This window comes from Peromyscus californicus, unplaced genomic scaffold (genome assembly GCF_007827085.1).
Source record: "Peromyscus californicus insignis strain IS unplaced genomic scaffold, ASM782708v3 Scaffold_9__1_contigs__length_137607984, whole genome shotgun sequence".
NCBI classification, from domain to species: domain Eukaryota; kingdom Metazoa; phylum Chordata; class Mammalia; order Rodentia; family Cricetidae; genus Peromyscus; species Peromyscus californicus.
Genome location: NW_026294617.1, coordinates 87,766,420 through 87,788,201, shown reverse-complemented (window position 1 = coordinate 87,788,201; position 21,782 = coordinate 87,766,420). Strand labels below are relative to the sequence as shown.

The following is a 21,782-nucleotide window of genomic DNA, read 5'->3' as shown; positions in this document are numbered from 1 at the left end:
TAGATCTAGGAGCATTCTGAAGAGACAAGAGATCAGTGAAACAGTTACAGACAAATAAGATAGATGCCACTTTCGTGTGCACAGTGGGCAACTTTGTCCTATGGTCCTTCTCTGCCTCCTTTTCCTTTAGCCATGATCAAATTTCACTTGCATGTCACTCTTCCTACCTTAACCTCAACCCTTTCCTCTGCTATACTCAATGTACAGTGGATAGTTAACACATTCTTCAACTTTATTGGTAAATATTTCTACACATATAGAAAATACCATCTCTTAAAAACCACAATATTCTGTTAGCCAGCTATATAAAATCTTAATGCTATACCATATTTTTCTCAACAAAAATACCTAAAGCAGAGGTAGGCACATTAGCAAATAGAGATTTCATCACCAGAAAATACCAACAAAATCAATTATTTCTTACATTTCACATATTTTATGAATAACACCTAGAGAGCCTCTAAGATTTTTCAGGTGCCATGTGTGGGTGTGCAAACAGTCAAATAGGGCCCCAAATGGCCACTGGCAAGTCAGTCAGGTATCTTCCATGGACTGAACTCTTAATATATTAAAGCCATACATGTTAGATCATACCCACAGGTACTAGGTTTGGGAAGATGTTCCATCCAAGTATGAATTTTTAATAAAAATGATAATTATGACTCACAGCACTGACAGATTTTCTTTAGTGTTATAACACTCCTGGCCATCTTGGCCTTGCCAACACGGGGAAGTTTAATAAACAACAACCATACCGAAGCATGTAAGGTTTCTGAAACTGAAGTACACAATCAGTTTTTAAAGGCAAGTATTTTGTCTTGAATTCAATAGTCAATCATCCATTAGATCAAAACAGTTCTCATCTGTCTAGGTAGTACCTGCCAAAACGCACTGTGTGCGTCTCCTCTCAGAAGTTCCACAGTGTCTCCTGCCTGGATATGCAGTGGTGGTCCTTCGTGAAGAGCTGGGGGCGGGGTCCCGGTGTAGTTCCTAATGACCTGCATCTTTGGCAAACCTGAAAACAAACAACACACGGTTTACAATGGAAATGACAGTGATGTGTGGAGGCTATACGTGCTTTGGAGAAAGGAAAAGTAAAGCCCACTATTAGCCTTAAAATGTTTAATTCTAACAGTCTCAGGTCAACATCTGAAGTAACCCCAGATGGAGTACTTCTCAACTTCCTCTTCACATGTGATGGTGAGGGAATAAGACACATGCTTATCCCCTGTCCCTTGCATACCTTTCCTTCCCTCACTGTCAGTCTCTTTTTAGTTGAAAAAAAAAATATTTCTCTTTCAGCTGATGCCTGCTTCATAAAAAACATATCACGTTTTGGAAAAGAATCAATTTTTTCATCAGCTCTACCCTTTCTGCCTATTACTTTCCTCTTGGGCACTGGCTGATTTCATCACTACAGAGGCTCACCCTTTCTGTGTATGTATCACCTTGCCCAGTAGAAGGCTCCTGTCTTAAGGTTATCTTTGTAATCCAAAAGCAAAAAGGTGATGGATGTGTGACTGCAATTCTTGAGACATTTATATGAAGAATGTCTCTGATCTCAAATTTAGGCTTGCAAAACAGACCCAACAAATGGAACGTGTCTAAGCCAATAGCATCAGCGATATTAAAAACACAGATCCATCCCTGTGTTGCATTTCTTTCAATGTGCAATGAGGGCTTTGGTTCAATATTTCATTTCAGAGAACAGACAGCTTCAATTATATAGGGGCCTAATTGCACCAATACTGCTCACAAATATATAACCTCACAGTCATTTTTTCATTTATACATAAAGCTGCTCCCTCCTCAGAGAAGAAATCACTCATAAACATTACCAACTCTTACCCATTTGGGGGCATGAGCTATTGTTTATTATACTTGAGGAGTGTTTATTCTAATGACTGTGGTGACTGGGTGGAAGCAGGTACTCAGTATATGGAGGACCAGTGACTGTCATTTGGTTCTGGATATCCCAGATACTTTAAAAAGGCTACATGAAATGTTCCAAGAAAGAGTTAATAGAGCTCTCAAAATCCTTTTCAGTCATCACCTACTCCCCACCAAGAACAGGGGAGTTGCTATAAATGAAACGGAAAGAAAGTGTTAGTCAATGCATTCTTGTCAATCCTGTCAGTGGAGGGCAGAGGGCTGAAATTCACTTGCCCTTCACTCCAGTTCAGTTGCTATGGCTTTGGAGGTACAATATAAGTTGCTACATCTCCCCTTTGCTTCAGTGCCACAGAACACCTGGAGGGATGGTGACTTTAATCCTCCTTTAATTTTCCATGGAGCGCTTCCCTCCCAGATGTTATAAGGTGGCACCTTAACACAAACAACAGATTTCACTGTCTCTCCCTAAAAGCAGCACCCCAAGTGAGTTCTCCAGGGTGAAGCACTGGTCAGACTTGTTTCCCGCATGATAAACGCCTTGAGTACAGAGAGAGCTTATTTTATAGTCTATCAAATTGCTACTACCACACCTCTCATACACATAACCAACATGAAGAAAAAAAAAAAACGCAGTATGTGAAAAAAGATTCAGTAGAATGCAGAGAAGTCTTCATTTGAAGTCTGGATTGCATGATGGGTCATCCAAATTTAGGCTCTGATTTGTACTTTGTCTTCTTTAATTGCAAAGCATCAGTACTTGGAAAATATCTGATTTAGTAAATTCCCTAGGCAATTTTGATTTTATACCATTTAAAAAATATATATATGCTAGCCGGATGGTGGTGGTGCACGCCTTTAATCCCAGCACTTGGGAGGCAGAGGCAGGCGGATCTCTGTGAGTTCGAGGCCAGCCTGGTCTACAGAGCGAGATCCAGGAAAGGTGCAAAGCTACGCAGAAAAACCCTGTCTGGAAAAACCAAAAAAAAAAATGCTAAAGGAAAGAAATAATCATTTTTAATCCTGAAATACTCATCTGACCTTAAATAGCAAGGCCACTGGAGAGCTGTGACCTTCACTCTAGCTGTCTGTATGACACCTGATAATGAGAGTTCTCTTGTTGTCAATATGCCCAAGGTAGATATTCTCAAAAAGAAATGATTAAAAATGCATAGATATTTAGGGAAACACAATAACTTTGATGGCAGTTCACTATCTAAGTATATATTAGAGATTATAATATAAAGATCTCCAGTTTGCATACGAGGCTATGAGAAGTCAGGTCCAGAGTGATGCTGCCTCGGGTCTATTTATGTAGATTGGACTGCCATAACACATGTAAAATAATAACACTTAAAATAGAAAAAATACATAGGTGAACATGGATTGACTGGGGGAAAATGTTCTGTGTTGCAAAGTAGCTATGATGATGGACTTGGCTTTCATAGTGCTATTTGCTCCTCCTTTTTACCAACTCTATCTTTTTAGCTATTACTTTCTTAAGGGCAGTTGATCTAACGGCACACTAACAGAGACAAGTTGCTCAGCTTGTTCCTAAAATAAAAATGTGTTAAGTTGGCCAGATGAAGGTTCAGCCACGTCATATTCAAAAGGACGTTGCAACTGGTCTCAATTTAGTTCAAACCAACTGGCAAGTACAGGGTTCTTCAACTGGAATGCTTTTTCTCTGGGAATAAATTGTAACCTTATGATATAATAGAATTTATATATTTTGTCCCTTCCAGAATAATCTGTGGCTATTTGTTTCTAATGGGTTAATACTTCCCATTTCACCATTGTCTATTGTTAAAGCCACGGAACTACAGAGATCCAAGGATAAAAGAATGAAATGAGAGCCGATTAGTGTGATGAGAATGGTCACTTTGCCCTTTGCAGGCATTCAACACTTGTGGGAAGAATGGCTGCTTCCCAAGAGAAACCCCTTTAACCAAAAAAAAAAAAAAAAAAAAAAAAAAAAGAAAGCCCAATAACATTGTTATGAACATAATCACAATAACTGAGATAAAATATCTTACTAAAAAGGAAAAGAGGAATGGGTTAAACTTCCACATCAGCACTCTGCGATCAATTTAATACTTAGTACAATCTACTAACAAAGCAGGAATCACACTCCATAAATGAGCTCAAGAACAGAGAGTGAATTACATTTACCAATGCTCATTCTAGGAATAGGCATTTGCTGTTGATTTAGTTGGAGGTCCTTCTCTCCTACTTAGAGCCTGCCAGACTCTGTTTAAAACTGACCAGGGCAAAACAAGCCCTATACATCCCCATGGAAACTCAGTCCCTGTGGCATCAAGTTTATCATTCATCTTACTAAAAGATCTCTCTCCCAGTGTGGCCTATCACCCTTGACCTGCCTCCCTCCGTCTGGAATTACTCCAAAGAAGGAAAAAAACCCTGTTTTGTAGATTAGCCTGTCAAAAATAATTCAAGAAAAATCCTTAATTCTAAAATAAAACTAAAAATCATATTTTTCTTGGGTGGACTACTTATCAAGGACTTCTGAAATACAAAAACAAACAAACAAAACAAAACAAAACCAAACAAACAGAACATGAACTATAAGAGTAAAAAGAGAATTTTCCTCATTGCTAATAATCAGAAACAAATAGTCAATGCTGCTCTTTTAAAATGACCAACATCATACACTTCACTCCATTATAAATCAACGACTCACTCACTCACTCGAGAAAGTCACTTCTCTGTGGGTTCAGAGGTAGCTGCTCTCTTTCTGCTCCAGAACTATTAAACATGGAAATGCTGGTGCGATCACAGGGCTACTCACCAAGCCCTGGTTATCCAGGCAGTAACGGCAAACTAACCATGTGCGATTTTTAACATAGACATGTGGACCTTCTTGGAAATTCCCCAAACTTTACAAAATCAACCATCTCTAAGGGGAGATTGGGAGAATGGCTTAGCCAAAGTCAGGACCCCTGCCAAATGTTTATTTTGGCTTGCTTCACTCCATACAACAAATTGTTATATAACAAATATATAACGCCCTAAATATTTAACCTGTGGCATGGACTCCCTTGCGGGGCGGGGGGGGGGGGGAGAATTTTTAAATTATTATCCACAGGATTTTTAGAAAAAAAAATTTTTTTTTAGTTTAATGAAGTCTTGGGTAGGATCCTGAGATATGTGTTTTATTATTTACTATTAGTCTCTTGGCTGGGACTTCCAAACTTTAGGCAGGTTTTGAAATCTCTTCTTGTGGATACATGTCTGAAGCTCATGACCAACATTCACCATGAGGAAACTTGCTTTTGAGACAATTAGAGTGAAGTAAGTAGTGTCTCGCATCACTCCAACTAAATCTCCTTAATCAACACACAGGGTGCTGGTGAAATGATCCAGTGAGCAAGTGAGCTCACTGTGCACATGAGGACTTGTATTTGCATCCCAAGCTTCCATGTAAAAACATTAGGCATGGCTGTGAACCTGTAACAACAGCCCAGGGGTATGGGGGTAGATCACTGGGACTTGCTGGCTACCCAACCTAACCAAAACACAAGCTCGAGGCCAGTAAGAGATCCTTTCTCAAAAGAATACAGCAGAGTAGTAAAGCAGAACTCACCTGATATCCTTCCCTGGCCTCCCACCACTCACCCTCCACACAAACAAATACCAGACACACACACAGAGAGAGAGAGAGAGAGAGAGAGAGAGAGAGAGAGAGAGAGAGAGAGAGAGAGAGAGAGACCACATACATTCATGCATACAAAATTAATTAATTATCAACACATTACTATCTGGGACCCTCCTGAAATAGTCTTTGCATCAGGCTCTATAGACTAGGCTGGGTGGGGGATGCCAGGCTTCCCCTGTGTTCCACGCCTTCCAGGTCTCTTTCCAAGAGAGATCTGTTCCTTCCTGCATTTGTAGTCTTCCTTGAGAAGCAAAAGGAGCCTCAGGATGGGAACCATCTGCTCTGACATAAGCAGATAATTTGATGAAAAAACTTGCCTTAAAGAACTAATTGTTCACACAGGGAACACTTACCGTCAATGATTTTTTTTAAAAAATTATCTAGAGAAGACTCCTTTTATAAACTATAATGAGTCAAACGAAGGAAATAGTCACTGCTCATATATAAACAAGGATCATACATAGAAGCCTTCCTTCAATTTCATAAACAGATTAGTCACTCTCTGGTGTTACCTACTGAAGTCTTAGTGAATTGTGAATTAAAAGTGGAAGATATGATAACACCCTTTGAGACTTATTTTTTAATGGATTAAACAGACATGATAGCCCACTGAGTTTCAAAGAATTGTAAATTCCTGTGCAGTGCTTTAAAATTGTATGTATACATTTTATTGCTGGAAAAAAAAAACATTTTTCTAAAATCTTGATGTCAGACCAAAGGCCTGAGAGAACATGCTGTGGATGTCTAGTGAATGTTCATTCCTATGTAGGTGTGGAGTACAATTTGAGGAATAGAACTCTAAGCTGTCTCATTAGGCCTTTAATGATCAAAAAGAACACTACTGCATGACTTCAAATACTAGGATCATCTGGTCTAACCACCATCGTTTTTGTGCTATAAAACTAAGAAACAAAGTCATAAGTACACCAACTACATGGTTAGAAGCAGAGAGTAAGTTAGAATCAGCATTGCTCCTGCTTCAGTTCACCACTCTGCAGCTTGTCACCTTTTAAACAGCCCACAGGAAAGGAGGCTGTGGCTGAGCAGCAGCTCCCGCCACTATACATGCATGTTTCAACATGGTCTGACTCCCTGAGGGGCAGCCAGTGCCACTTTGGAAATAAGGCAAGGAGGGACTCAACTCAGCTTCAAGTGGTGCAAGACTGAAACTCTGAACGATCACTTTAAATGCTAGAGAGAAAGTGGTAACCCCTACTGGTATATTCTAATGACAAAGCTTCAAAAAGCTAAATTAAAAAAAAATTAAAGTCTCTTTATGAAACTCAGCCCTGGCATATCCACATGCAGCTCTGTGGGTCTGTGGGCAGGTGGCTGCACACAGCTCTATCTGCCTAAAGTTATAATCATTTAAACTACATCATTCTGTGCTCCTGCCACATCTAAGTGTCTCACAACCACGCCAGAGATTACAATAAACAGAACAAGCAGGTGAGATACCAGTAGCTTAGAGGAAACAGAGAACTGCCCAGTGGGTACTTACTTCTTACTGGAGACTGACAGGCTTGCTGATCAAATTTGTTCCAGTGCACACGCAAGAGTGCTGGCTAGAGAAGCCAGCAGGGAACAGTGATTGCTGACTTCAAAGAAGAAAAGACACTTGGATCACTATTTTCCAGAAAGATCTCTTCAAAGTCTACTAGCCTGTCCTTCATGGAAAGCAGAGAAATCCAGAGTGACTTCCCACGCCTTAGTGTGTTGTTTTGTTTCTCCTTCTTCCCAGCATAGACCTTGCTCTTCCCCAAAAGCAACTGAGTATGTTTCTGTCCTGAAACTAAAATGAAGCTTTAAAAATCTACTCATAAGAGATACCTAAAGGACAAAACAACAAAATTACAGTAAAACTGATTAAAGGAACTTCACAATCTACTTTTCCCCCTTTGTATTACGGGTCCACACATTTACTCAACAACTTCACAAGTCACTCACGTGAAGGGATTTGCCCAGCCAATGTAAAGACAGCTATAAATATGGCTAACCATGTTTGTTTCTCAAATCTCGGATTGTAGAAGATAAGATGGACAAAAAGACAAGTGGTAAACGTAGGATCACATATAAATATTATAAAGAAGCAATTAGGAAAAGACAGTGGGCTAAAAACTAGTGGGGTGTGTAGGGAAGATGAGCAGGACACTTAAGACTAGAAGAGAAAACCATACAAATTTGGGCAAGAGGGGCTAACGGTCAACCTGAACCACTAATATGAAAGTAAGATAAGAATAAGCTCTAAGAATTTGAAGGGTAGGAACATGCCTGCAAGGCCACATGAGAACAGAGGATGAAATCCAACATTGATAACACACAGCCTTAGTGGTCTGGTCTATCTCAGTACCCCTTCCTACACTAATCCTGTGAAACCATTTGAAATGAACTCATCAAGCAAAGTGCTCCTCAACCCACTGTGCTTTCTTCCTGTTCAGCATGCTTTTGCTTTTTGTACCCAAGTCACCCCTCATCAACAGAGGAAGCAAGAGTCCGAGGGCTCCTCCTACTCTGTAAAGCTCAAACCAGCTTTGACTGAATGTTTATGTCTCTTTAAAGTCATATATAATGACTAATCTCCAAAGCAATGGTATTAGTAGGCAGGCCCTTTTGGATGAGATCATATTATAAGAGTATGACCTTCATCACCTGAGGCTCAGGGAACACAGGGAAAGAGGCAGCAGAGAGATTGTAAAAACCAGAAAATCATGGAATTTTGTGAAAGGCTGTGTCTCCTAGGAATGTCAGAAGCTACACCATGAATTCTTAACAATATGGCTGCCTAAACAGAAGCTGAACAAGGAAACAGCAGACATGTAAAGTGGACAGGGGATTCAACCCTACACAAAGAACTATGGGCAACTAAGAAATGCTGAGAGAAAGAGAATCAGTCTTCCCCAGGGAGAAGGCTATCAACTGGCTATCCAGTACTAAATGGCAAGCCCTGAAATTATGCATATAAACAACATTATATACAACTGAACAGGTTGTACTTATTCATTCAGGAGTGTGTGTGTGTGTGTGTGTGTGTGTGTGTGTGTGTGTGTGTGTGTTTGTGTGTGTGTTACAATAATTAATGGGAAAAAGAGGATATGTATTTGAAAGAGAGGTATATGGGATGGGATGAAGGAAAAAAAGGAAGGGAAATGGTGTATATTTTTTTAACAAAGAAATAATCAAAAATAAAAATTTTAATTTAAATAGAATATTGATTTTAGAAATGGTATTGATATTTCTTTGTCCTTCAAAACCTCAATATTTTTCCTTCCCCTATCAATTAAAAATTACTGCTTTTCCTAATCTTCCTCTTTCCTTCCTTAACTGTTAAATGGTTGGCCTAATTCTCTCACTAAATGTTTAACTTCTCATCTTATTTTACATAAACAATTTAATTATATTTAAATATCAACATTATCTTACTATTTCAGCCTGTTCAAATGAATCATAATAAGCTACCTCCATGGTCAGACACATACTTCCTTTTAGTCATCTGAAAAATACTAAAGAAATAGTACCTGCATTTTAAGGGTATAATAAAACATAAAAGTCATAATGATTAAAGTGTAAACTGTGGACTACAAAGGAAAATATGTTGAAATAATAAGAAATTGTGCCAAGAAATTATGATTCATCTATAAAATGTCTACTGTGGTAAAAAGCAAGACTAACAAAGAGGACTCAGAATAAGGAATGGGTGGAAAGGGGGGGATGGGAGTGGATCTGGATTTGGCACTGTAGGTACAGGAGGAGTGGGGGATGGATATGATCAAAATATTTTGTATGTATAACATCACAAAGAATAATGAATATACACATTTGTGTATGAGTCCGGACGTGTATGTGCACATGTGCATGTGTGTGTGAAAGTGTGTGTGTGTGTGTGTGTGTGTGTGTGTGTGTGTGTGTGTATGTGTCTCAGTTTCCTAAAGGAGATGACATGAACTGAATTTTGAATATGTGAACTGATGCACATAAATATGAGTTACTTGGGGTGGCCAATGTATGTTATTCAACACCATATCATTATCATTATTATCAATGTATGTTAGGATAAGGTTAGGTAAATGTTCTTAATAGCAAATTATTTCTTTTTTTTTTTAAAAGATTTATTTATTTATTATGTACACAGTATTTTGCCTGCATGTGTCCCTGCAGGCCAGAAGAGGGCACCAGATCTCATTATAAGTGGTTGTGAGCCACCATGTGGTTGCTGGGAATTGAACTCAGGACCCCTGGAAGAGCGGTCGGTGCTCTTAACCACTGAGCCATCTCTCCAGCGCAAATTATTTCTTTAAACTCACATAAAGAACAAAACGCTGTCTGTGACCTCATTCCTTGATAAACAGGACATCACGTATTCTCGTACTCTAATTTTGGTAAACACTTTCATATCCAGTTAATCCTCCCACATTTGAGAAGCATTGTGGTCATGTATAGAAAAGACATCCTGAACCAGAACTTCAGGTTTTGTTTCATCTCTCAATTAAAACATCAGGGACTGTTCATATGCAATTACAGATTATAAAAGCACCCGAAAATAAAACATCAACTTCTGACATAGCCCATCACTCTATAGTTGAACTACTGATTTCTCACTAACATCGTAAACCATAAAAAATTGATGACCCTACTAGCGGTGACCTTTTCCTGCCTTGTTATATAGTCTGGTGATTTCACTGCTCTTCACTGAAAACAAACTCTCCCAAGGAAATCAACAAAACTGTTCTTTGCCAGCCTCTCATCTTTCATGCCTCCACTGATGTATGGCATACACTATGTGGAACACAGGGATGGGCTAATTGGGCTGTAATTTAAACACACAAAAAAGGCAGTTTTCTACAGTGTCAACGTACTTGTAATCAGTATCAAACACAGCGTTAGAGCAAAAAGGTCTTATCAAGCTCATTTGTGAGAGGAAATGGGCAATTATTTTGTTTGGAACTGAGTATTTCCTATGCATCCTTAGATAACAGCTCCATGGAAAAATACTAATAGCTCTGTTCAATTCATTCAACAACATCTATTTACTACCGCATTCCTACCTGCCTTGTGAGCTATATCCCTTTTGGAAGAAGCTAGGCATAGTATATTTTAGGTTTCACCAGAGAAAGGTCATGTTTTCCCTTTGAAGCTGTGGAATATAATCAGTGGTGGTAAAAAGCCCTGTATTTTCTTCTGCAAAAATTGTATTACTTTCTATAACTTTTTAATATATTAAGAAATTACAAAAATACTTCTGGAATTCATTCAACTTTGTTTTGCTAACCCCTACCTGGACCACTAATGAAAATTTAATAACAATGAATGGTGATTTTAGGAAGAAAATACTACCTTGCAGGGGTCTGATGTGAACTTTAAAACAGACATGTTAATACCTCCTTTTCCTATCACCTTCAGGGATTAAGAATTGATGACAACTGTTCTTAAAACCACTTTGATTTAACCACTAAAAATACAAATTGTGGCATTGACTGCTGCTGTTTTATTATCACTGTTAATTAAACAACAAAAAGAATAGGTAAAAACATAATTAAGGAGAGCAACCCAGGGTACCTATCTGAGGACTGTATTCTCAAATTCTAAGAAATGTCAGGAGATATTGCATCAAAAAGATGAACTCATAAGCCACTTATATGGTCCGGTGATTTCATTACCTATACCAGATAGAGCTGGCCCTTTACTGACTTCTAAATTGCTTCTGTTTCCTTTTCCTATCTCCTGAATAGACAGATCCTTATGGAATATACATCTCTGTTTCTGTCAAATTTCAACAACACAAAATTGATGGTTTTGTACAAGACTGAGGCAATAAGTTTGAAGGCAGTTTGAAAAGTTGTAAGTACTTTCCCAATACACAATGTTTTGGAGTTACATATATTTAAAACACATCCATCTTCAGGTTTGTTTCATTCCTTGGCTCATCACCAGATGCTTCATTTCCTCATGAATTATGCTAGATACTAGGCATGTGACATTGAGTAAAGACTCTTACACTCAGAGTTTTGAAATTAGCAGAGGAGAGAGAAGAACGTGGTACGAAAGGACAGCAAAGTGGCTGGGAAGCCCTGAGCAGAGATCCTGACACCAATAAGGTCACAAATGTCGAGAGTAGGGGACTCTAAGCTGGGGCTCATGTGTAAGCAGACAGTGGTCAGGCACTAGGGAGGACATTTAACTGAAATCACACTTAAGAAGTCACAGACCTTCCTGTGAATGACTATCTTCATCAGGACAACACAGTCCCATGACAGAAGTGGAGAGGGTCTGATGATAAAGAGGGGCTGAATACTGGGCCACAGAAATTGTCCTCATTGGGCAAGGAACACACAGAAAGGGCTAGTGAGCAGAAATGTGGCAAGGATCAAAAGACAGAATGCTGTGAGATGGTCTGTATGTGCTCTGATTGGTCAATAAATAAAACACTGATTGGCCAGTGGCCAGGCAGGAAGTATTGGTGGGACTAACAGAGAGGAGAATTGAGAGAACAGGAAGGAGGAGGGAGACACTGCCAGCCACTGCCATGACAAGCTGCTGCATGTGAAGATGCCGGTAAGCCACGAGCCACGTGGCAAGGTATAGATTTATAGAAATGGATTAATTTAAGATATAAGAACAGTTAGCAAGAAGCCTGCCACGGCCATACAGTTTGTAAGCAATATAAGTCTCTATGTTTACTTGGTTGAGTCTGAGTGGCTGTGGGACTGGCGGGTGACAGAGATTTGTCCTGACTGTGGGCCAGGCAGGAAAACTCTAGCTACAACAGAAAGTCTCTAAAAGTGGAATGAAAGAATGATTTTTATGCATTTAGTGGGACAACTCTGAGTGATGACAAGGCTGCATGGCCAGACCTACTACGTAGTTAAGGAAAAAGAAAGCAAGAAAAAGAATTTGTAACTATGGAAATAGACCTTTTAAATTAGGATCTAATAAGGCAAAATGTTATAGTAAGTATTGCTAGTGAAAAGTACATGGGACTATATTATGCTATTTTTTTAGTATGCTTAAAATATATTTTCAAATTTTATTAAAGACTCTTTGATAAAGTACTACACTTCAAAACATTTTAAATTGCTTTTAAAAGGGAGATATGCAGCCTTTATTTACCATGAATGCTACAGGAAACACAGAGTATAAATAGTATCTTCAATGAATAAAATTAACAAATACAACTTGCTATGTGCTAAAATATTGTTGCTGCAACTAACTTTATTTAAATCACCACCATTTTATTTTTATCTACATTTGATGTGTGAGAGGCAATGATGACAGTGGAAAATACTCAACTGTTAATGAATGTGTATTTGTATGAAATAATGTCCCTAGTCCCCTGTGCTGATGACAATGTCCCCTCTTCCTCCAGACCTTTGGCTGCCTGTGACTGCCCTATAATAAGCTTCCCAGAAAATGTCCTCAGAGAGAAGAAAATGACTAAAGGCTACTCCTCCCTTACCTCCAATCTCAGCATAGCCTACAACGCACTACTCAAGCAAGACAATAACTTCTTTGGCTCAGTAATTAAAGTAAGATTTCATCTTATGAAACAAAGCAATCTAACAAAGGTTAGGTCAACATAGTATCAAAGTGACATTTATGAGCAAATTCCACATCTTTGAAGTCATGGCCCCAAATAAGACTCTCTGTATATTTTTAAGCAAAATTTCACATTTCATAACCCACATTCTCTTTGCTTTTCCCTTTTTGGCTACCTCAGGTTATGAGCACTGTGGATGAGGGGTGCTCAGAAAGAACAGTTACACATGAGGACTTCATCCTTCCTGACATTCTGTCCTGGGAATTGCCTCAGGGTTTATATTCTCATAGACTCAACCGTGGTTCATATAATCTGGAGCATGATACTTCTGATCTTGTCTAACACAGACAAGGTCAACCAAAGCTGCATATAGCTACACAAGATAAAACAAAGCTCGTGATTCTTGCAGACTATGACAAGTTTCTGGGATTCATAGAACACACCTCATGATGAAAACTCTATTAATCATGAACATGAAACAGAGCCAAAAATTAAATCAACACTTTCATATTTGTAATTCAGTGATACTTGAAAGTGCTTCACAGGTATGGTTAAAAATGTTCATCCAAGCACTTAAACCTTCAAACACTTTATCAGTAGAACTTTTCAAGTAAGATGGCAAATTAATTGCTATTAGGATAGCCCCCAGGAGAAACATAACCTGAAAGCTGAAGCATGGCTTTTAGCTTTGACTTGGGCATTTGAAACTTACATGAGAATGTGAGCATTCCTAAACATCGTTTTGATTCAGTTCCCTTACTGGACATAATTCTTCAATATCACTTTTAAGGGAAAAAAAGCCCACTCCTTTTCAAATAAAGGGCTTCATAAGTGTACCATTGTATACACATAGAATGTATAACTATTAAAAATACCAAGAGAACAAAAGATGAGTTGTTTCCAAGTTACACAATGGAAATAAGAATGTGCATTAGATAAATGCATCAAAGAAATTGACTTTTGTAAATAAATAAATGCCAGTTAAAAAGATCACTTACATATCTAAGTGCCCTATAGTTTTCATCACTTTATAATGTCCAAAACACAAAACAAAACTCTGGGTTTCATCCTTAAAGTACTAAAGAGCATTGACAGTGTGCATGATTTTTTTTCATGAGAAAACACTGCACTCTTTACATAATAACTGTGCATTGGTATAATACTCTTGGAAGCTACAGTAATGCATGTGAAGTTAAGAATTTTAGGAAATACTGGGTGCTATTGTGTATTAATTACTAGGCAAGGCCACAGTTACCTGCTCTCTGCTCTGTTGAGGTTTCCCTTCATGTATACATGTAAACATGCAACCAATTTTCTAGGGAAAAAAATCTACTGATTAGGTAAAGAACCTCCAATGAGAACAAGGAGAGTATGAAGATTAAACTTGACCCTTCTTGTCTTTATCTTCACAATTTTAACTGGCAACTGCTCTGTGCCCTAGAATAACATTGCATTTAATAGGACAAACATCTTCATTTCTTGCCCACACGTCTCCACAGAGAACTCTTCAAATGCCACTGTATGGCGGACCCACCCCAAACAACCAAAAGTAAAAATACTTGGCCTCTAAAAGCCATTCTTACAGATAATGATTCATGTTTACTTTTACCCCCCCCCCCCCCTTCCCACTCCCTGCCTTCTCTTGCTTGTTCCGTCTTATTCCAGCTTCAGGTTCTAACATGTTGAACTGTGAGATGCTTAGAAAGGGAAATTCCTTTCTTTGCATACCTCTCCCATGTGGCTATTATTCCTTGAATAACAGTGCCTGGAGTGAACACTGCTTCCAAGGCATTAAACTCTGAAGGATTTTTTTGCAGCACCGAGTTATATAATTGTTATTTTTATCTTAATTATCCCAAGTGAGTGGGAAGGCATTTCAAGATTTGGCTTTGAAACAAGTTAACTGGAAAAGAAACTCATTCACGTGCCTCATTCCTTAGGCATCCGGCTATAGCTTTCCAGAAAGAGAACTACACATGAGTGGTCCTCTTCACCACGGTGATACACACTCCATAAAGAAACATGTCATTCAGTGAAACTATAAAGTACAGAAGCCCATAGGAGGTAAAGTTTTTGTTGATTCCTCAGCTTTTAGCTCTTTTTTTTGTCCCTCTTTTTGCTAAAGCATGCATTCTTTCCTATGTTTCACTTCTGTCAAAACTGACCATAAACTTTTCCTTTGTACCTTGAATGTGAATAAGGTGACACATAGCATAAGTCTGCTCTTGCTCACAATTTTAGACCCTGACAGAGAAAAAGATGACACAAGAAACAATATAAAGCAAGACAGGGGTGTAAAAGTTTCAAACCAAAATTCAAGATCACAGAAAAAGAGTATTCATTCTGACCAAGTTGGCGTCATTCCAGAGATAGATGATCCAACACGTGTTAATCAATACATGTAGTTCATTACATCAAATATGTAAATTGCATGATCACCTAAATAGATACAGCAAAGGCCTTTGACAAAAATTCAACATTATTTCATGATAAAAGTCATGGAAGGTTAGGGATGGAGTGAATATATCTCAACATAACAAAGATTGTATACCATGAACCCATAGCCAAGTTTATGATAAATGAAGAAAAATTCAAAACATGCCCACTAATGTCAGGAAAACAACAATGGTGTCCACTCTTTTTACTGCTTTCAATAAAGTGCTTGAAGTCTTAACTACAACAATATGACAAGAGAGAGTAATAAAAGGGATACAAATAGGAAGCAAAAAACTCAAAATATTCTTATTTGAAGATGAGAAATTCTATACATGAGACTCTAACGACACAACAAGAGTCTCTTAGATCTGAAAAATACTTTCAGCAAAGTAATAGAGTAAGAAATTAACAAGCAAAAAATAGTAGCCTTCTTAAACCTATGACAAATACGTTGAAAAAGAAAACAGGACACAGTCCTATTCACAACAGCCCTCCCTACACAGGTAAAGACTTTCAGAACAGTACTCTCTCTATAAGGGGATCTCATAAAATTAAAATACTGCTGTACAGTATAGGAAATTGTCAAGTGAAGAGGCAGTATAGGAGTCCAGCTCCTACCTGTTGAAGGATTCTTAGGTGGAGGAGAGAGGAACGAGGAAATATCAGATAGAAAGAGAGACTTAGACAGAAACACAGGATAGCTTCAGGAGGGCCTGGGTCAATACCCAACAGCCTTGTCCTTTATTGAAAAGGGGTTTTTATAATATACAAAGGGTAGAAGCAAAGGACCCCCTTGCAAGATCAAAGCACACTGTACAATCAAGTCTAGACCCCTCCAAACACCTGGTAAACAAGCCTGTGACCAAATCATCTCCTTATGCAGCCCTTCTGGGTAAAGCAAGGTCAGATTCTCTAATCCTGAGTAAGGTCTCACTAGATAGCCTGTGTGGACTCCCACAAGGCATTCTACAGACTGGGAGAAAAATCTTTGCAAGCTATATCGCCAAAGAAGATTAATATTGGGAATACACAATTCAAAAAACTAAACATCAAGGAAACAAACCACCCAGTTAAAAAGTAGGCCATAGATCTGAACAGTATTCTGAAAAGAAAGGCTAAAAAACATTGTTAAAGGTGTTCAAAGAAATTAGGCATCAGAGAAACACAAATTGTGACTAATTTGAGATTCCATCTCACCCATCAGAATGTCAAATGATAAAGAAATGCTGGTATTAATAAAGGGAAAGATGAAACCCTAACTTAATCTAGCACAGCCACTAAGAAAATCAGTATGGTGGTCCCCACAAAAGCTAGAAATAGACCTATCATATGACCGAGCACTACCACTCTTAGACAAATGCCCAAAGGGCTCTATATCCCACCACACACCTACATGCTTAGTCATGTTCACTGCTGCTATATTAACAACTTGTAGAAAATGAAATGAGCCTAGATGTCCAATAACTGGTAAATGAAACTTTTTTCCTGAGAAAAACCTTAAAATAGCATTAAAATAATTTTTTAAATTGCCTTTAAAATAACATAGCAATGAATTTCTAAAACATCATTGGGGTTCTTTTTATACTTTGTAGTAGTTATGATATAAAAATGGAAACAATGTAAATTAACAGCAGTAAGGAATTTGCTTTGTTAACTCGAGTATTCACAGAAATATTCAACAATAAGCTGAAACTTTGGAAAATAATGTTACAAAAGACTGTTATAATACAGGGAATCATGTCAAGTAGGTCATTGGTGGTGATGTTGCAAAATATAACAGGGTTCACAATAAGATAATATTTCTATTTTCAAAGTATACACAAGTCCAGAAAACGTCTGTGATAACACATGGCATAATGGTAATGAGTTATAATATGTTGTCAAATAATGAGACATTTTATTGATGTAAATTTTAACTTTGCATAGTTAAACTTGTTTCTTTTGGAAAATTGGAGGTCTTTGGAAGCTAGGAACTGAGCCTAGAACCTAGTTCATCTCTACCACTACAACATATTCTAGCCAAAGGTTATTTAATTTAAAATATTATTTTGTGGTGTTGGTAGTGAACAAAATCCTCCAATGAAATATTTGTTGCCTGAAAAATTAAGTAAAAAAGATGATATCAAGAAGATTATACATTCCCATGGCACAGGACCCTGCTGGTGGCTCCGTGATCATGCAGTCCCTCAGAGGAGCCGTCACTGGGGCATTCCCCTACCATTCCCAGGCAGACATATGCGTTTGTCCCACTGAATCCCTAGAGCTTTCAGGATTCATATCATGAGAACTAGGAGATGAAATATAAATTATGCATCAATTCTGCTTCATCTCCACTCGACTATAAGCTTCCCAAGGTCAAACAACATAAATTATTCAACTCTTTATCCTGAGTATGGTGTTTGATACCCAATAGTCTCTCAATAAATGCCTGCTGAATAAATGAAAGGCTGAATCACTGTTTATCATTGAATGATAAATTATTTAAAACAATTTTAATAAATTTAAGTATATTTCTTAGTTAATTTGCTTATATAAATATAAGCATGATATAGGGCCTGTGTGTGTGTGTGTGTGTGTGTGTGTGTGTGTGCGCGCGCGCGCGTGTGCGAGATTTTATGTTGCTTTGGCATCATTATGACTTCAAATTTAACTTTCTTGTATCAAAAGTAGAACTCAGATGCTCTTGCTTCAATTTCCAGGAGTATTCCACACACAAATAGTTCATCTAGTCACCATAGATAAGAACTTAGAAACATAAGAACTTAGAGGCATAAGAACGTACCTTCTCCTTTAACAAACCATCCAGTTCTTGCTTATGCCCTGATGAACCACAACCCACTACTCAATATCTGCCCGATCTCTGTTCCACGTTTGGAGGATTTCACCTCTGATTCATTATGCCTTTCATCCTCATTGCCCAGGATCCTCAAGTAATAAACCTTTCCATGTCTTTTCTGTTCTAGCAGTATAATAAATTTGTGCTTCCTATCTGAAAAACGAAAGTCTACCACAGGATCATTTTCCCTGTGACATTATGTAGAACGCATGGCCAGACTCTCTGTGCCAGAATGAGGGTTAGAGAGTGTAACCTGAACATGAGTTGGATGAGAAACACAAGGCACCTACTACTATTAACAAGTTTCTGTGCAAGGGATCCCATGGCCGGAATATCAGACAACTAACTATGCAAGGCTGCCTTCCAAGAAGCTTCTTATTGAAGGCATACTATACACACTCTCCTCTAGCTCCCCTTTATTTCCCATTATGAAAGGGGTACTAGCCACTCTGGTACTGTAACCCAAATTTTTCTGGGAGCTCCCAGAAAAGCATGCTGTCAATTCTATATTTCAAATGAGGCATGGCTTAGCCTATCAATTCTTAGAACAAAAATCCTTATAACCATAGCTTCATTCTATACCTACTATACTCTAGCATTAGGCAGACTAAGGTGACTGTGGATAAAATAATGCATTGTTAATTCCAAACATCTTGGGTTATAAATGTATGACTATTTGTGGAGAGAAATGTTTAAAATAACAAGCATTATATAATAAATACAACACATGTTTCTTCGCCTATATTTATAGCCTTTATTTTTATGTACCAGTTAAAATAAATATCAGCAAAAATAAAATTAGCATGTCAGATTGAGTGAGAGAAATTGTTTTCTCTTCTGAATGAACAATTATTATTTAGATCTTCAAATCATTACCTGTCTACAAGCAAAGGATTAAACAGCTCTGTAAGCAAATGAAATTTTAATTTCTAATGTTAATAATTGCTTATATGGTCTGATTCTGAAATTCGAAACACAAAGCACTGTATTTGAGATTCTGCAATTTTAAAATAAAGAGTTGCTATATGTTTTCCTCATTGAAGCCACTTTGCAAAATGAACTTGTCAACAAATTTGTACTCACCCATATCATCAACACAAATGTGCATCCAGTCCCTTTCTCCAAAAGATTAAAATTATATAAGAAGTGTGACAACTATTTCTAAGAAGCCTAGAGTTAAATCTAAAAAATGAGGGGGATTTAGGGGAAAAAAACTACACAAAAGGATACTTTCTCAAATCTTCTACTACTCAATTTTAAAGTTTCCCATACTGATTTTATAGGGGGAACATGTTTTTTCCCATAGGCTGTTGCCTCTCAATGATCACTGCTTTCAGGGCCCCAGTGGTTACTTTTCTATTTGATTAAAAGCACTAAGAGGTGAAGAGATTTTATTCAGGGCCACTGGCCTCAAAGCTCCTAAAGCCCCCCATCCGACCAGAACAGGCTACATAGGGATGTCTTAGAAGGGATATGTACTAACCAAGCGAAAGCTCTGCCATACACCAGGCTTCAGAGAAAAATGCTAACAGATGCACCTTCCGTCTACCTAATGAGTGAAAATAGACACACCAGTAACGAGGAAGGAAATACAGCTACAAACGTCTAAGTCTACTCCATTACTACTTAAAATACAGCCACTAAAAGCACTTGACAGATGGACAGGTATCAATCAGAGGATGAGGACTCTGCACCAAGGATACCTTCGGTTCCCAGCCTGCACACTTGCTGCTGCCTGCCTGGTCTTCAAAGGCCGGCCTTGTCTTCCTAAAGGTGCCTAGGATTTTACTATTATAATTCTCATCAACCTAATGACCTTTGAAATCTGCTAAAGAATGTATGTCTTAAAGATATAGATATGCATGGTAACTCTAGATAAGCTCTTTTGTAAGGTTTGACTCTGTTGTTCTAGTCAGTCAGGATTCCTCACAGATCTCCAAGGGTGATAATTCTCATTGCAAAAAGAGTATCCAAGGACTTGAAAACAGATTTGCCCTTTGGAGATATGTAAATGAAATGTATCTGCTAAGATCTATTTTTGTTATTTTAGATTGTGTATATAAGTGGTATATGTATGTGAACACAGGTTCCTGTACAGGCCCATTGATCCACTTGGACCTGGAATTGCAGGTGGTTGTGAGCTGCTGGGAATGGGTTCTGTAAATCAAACGCAGGTCCTCTGCAAGAGCAGTAAGTGATCTTATTGCCAAGCCATCCTTCAAGTGGCCACAAGGAATTTCAACATATGACCTTTTTCATCATTGAAAGGGCTGGTATAAGTTTGGTGTATTGAAAGAAACATACAATGCGGGGGGGGGGAGGCAAGAACTTCATTGTCCCATTCCAAATATTTCCGTTGTCCCTCTCAAGTCACTCAGCAAAATAAATATGCACAACGTTCTACAGGGAGGGTTTGAAAGTATCTCTGCAAACACAGAAACCACTGAGTGTACTGTGACTGCCATACCGCTTAGGGGGAAGGGCCTCTGGGCTTCTTACTTTGAGGTAGGTGTGAATTGAAATAAACATAGTAAAGAAATGGCTTCATAAAATTCTCTTTTATCCAGTATATTAAAGCTAGAAAACACACTAGGCAGATTCATACACAATGTGATTTAAAATAATTGCCAACAAGGTAGTCAGAGCTTCAAAAGAATACTAATTTGAAAAATGAAGAGTTTGCTAGTATTCTACCTTTGCTGAAATTTTTTATTCCTTTGCCTTTCTATGCTAGCAAATGCCTCCTTATAATGCCAGTGAGTTGAGTGAGAGTGATACTCTGCTACGGTTATTATAGACCCCAAATGAGATTCCTATTGTTCCAATTTGGCTCTGAATGGATGATAGAGATAATTTATTTTCAGTTAAAGACTCCTGCGAAACTTATCAAAATATCACTTTTTAAACAGGCCATCCTCTGTATTGTTGTTTTTAGAATCTTCTATTCATCTTTCTTATACTCTGAAACATATTAACAAAGCTAGGAGATGTTCATCAGCATAAGAATGCAATGCCTTTCCATATATATATATATATATATATATATATATATATATATATATATATACACTAGTCCTCAAAGATAAACACCAATAAAATATAATTGTTGGTCTTATTATCAAGCCATTTTCATAGCTTTCCAAGTGTAAAGGAGAAATATGCATCAGCTTTACAAGAAGGCTAGATGATTTCAGAATATACCTCAGGGTTACATTTTATAAACTCAATTTCACTGTTGCATTAAATGCATATTGACTGATTACCTATTATGTTCCTGATACTAAGGCATAAACATGGAAGGACCAAGTTCCAGATAATAGTTTATGAAAGTTTGTAGAAAGTATCATGCACCAGATCACTTTTAAAAAAACATGGTCACGGTGCTGGCCTAGAAAAGGAATCTACATGGCCTA

At 37.9% G+C, this 21,782-nt stretch overlaps 1 protein-coding gene across 2 annotated transcripts in view; it reads right to left on the bottom strand.

Moving 5' to 3' along the window:
• Positions 1-21,782, bottom strand: part of Vav3 (vav guanine nucleotide exchange factor 3) — a 335,871-nt gene that overhangs the window by 59,386 nt on the left and 254,703 nt on the right. For both annotated transcript variants that reach the window (XM_052730572.1, XM_052730573.1), the window contains exon 20: positions 879-1,015. In XM_052730572.1, the coding sequence (XP_052586532.1) occupies positions 879-1,015 (137 nt within the window). The remainder of the gene's footprint in view (positions 1-878; positions 1,016-21,782) is intronic.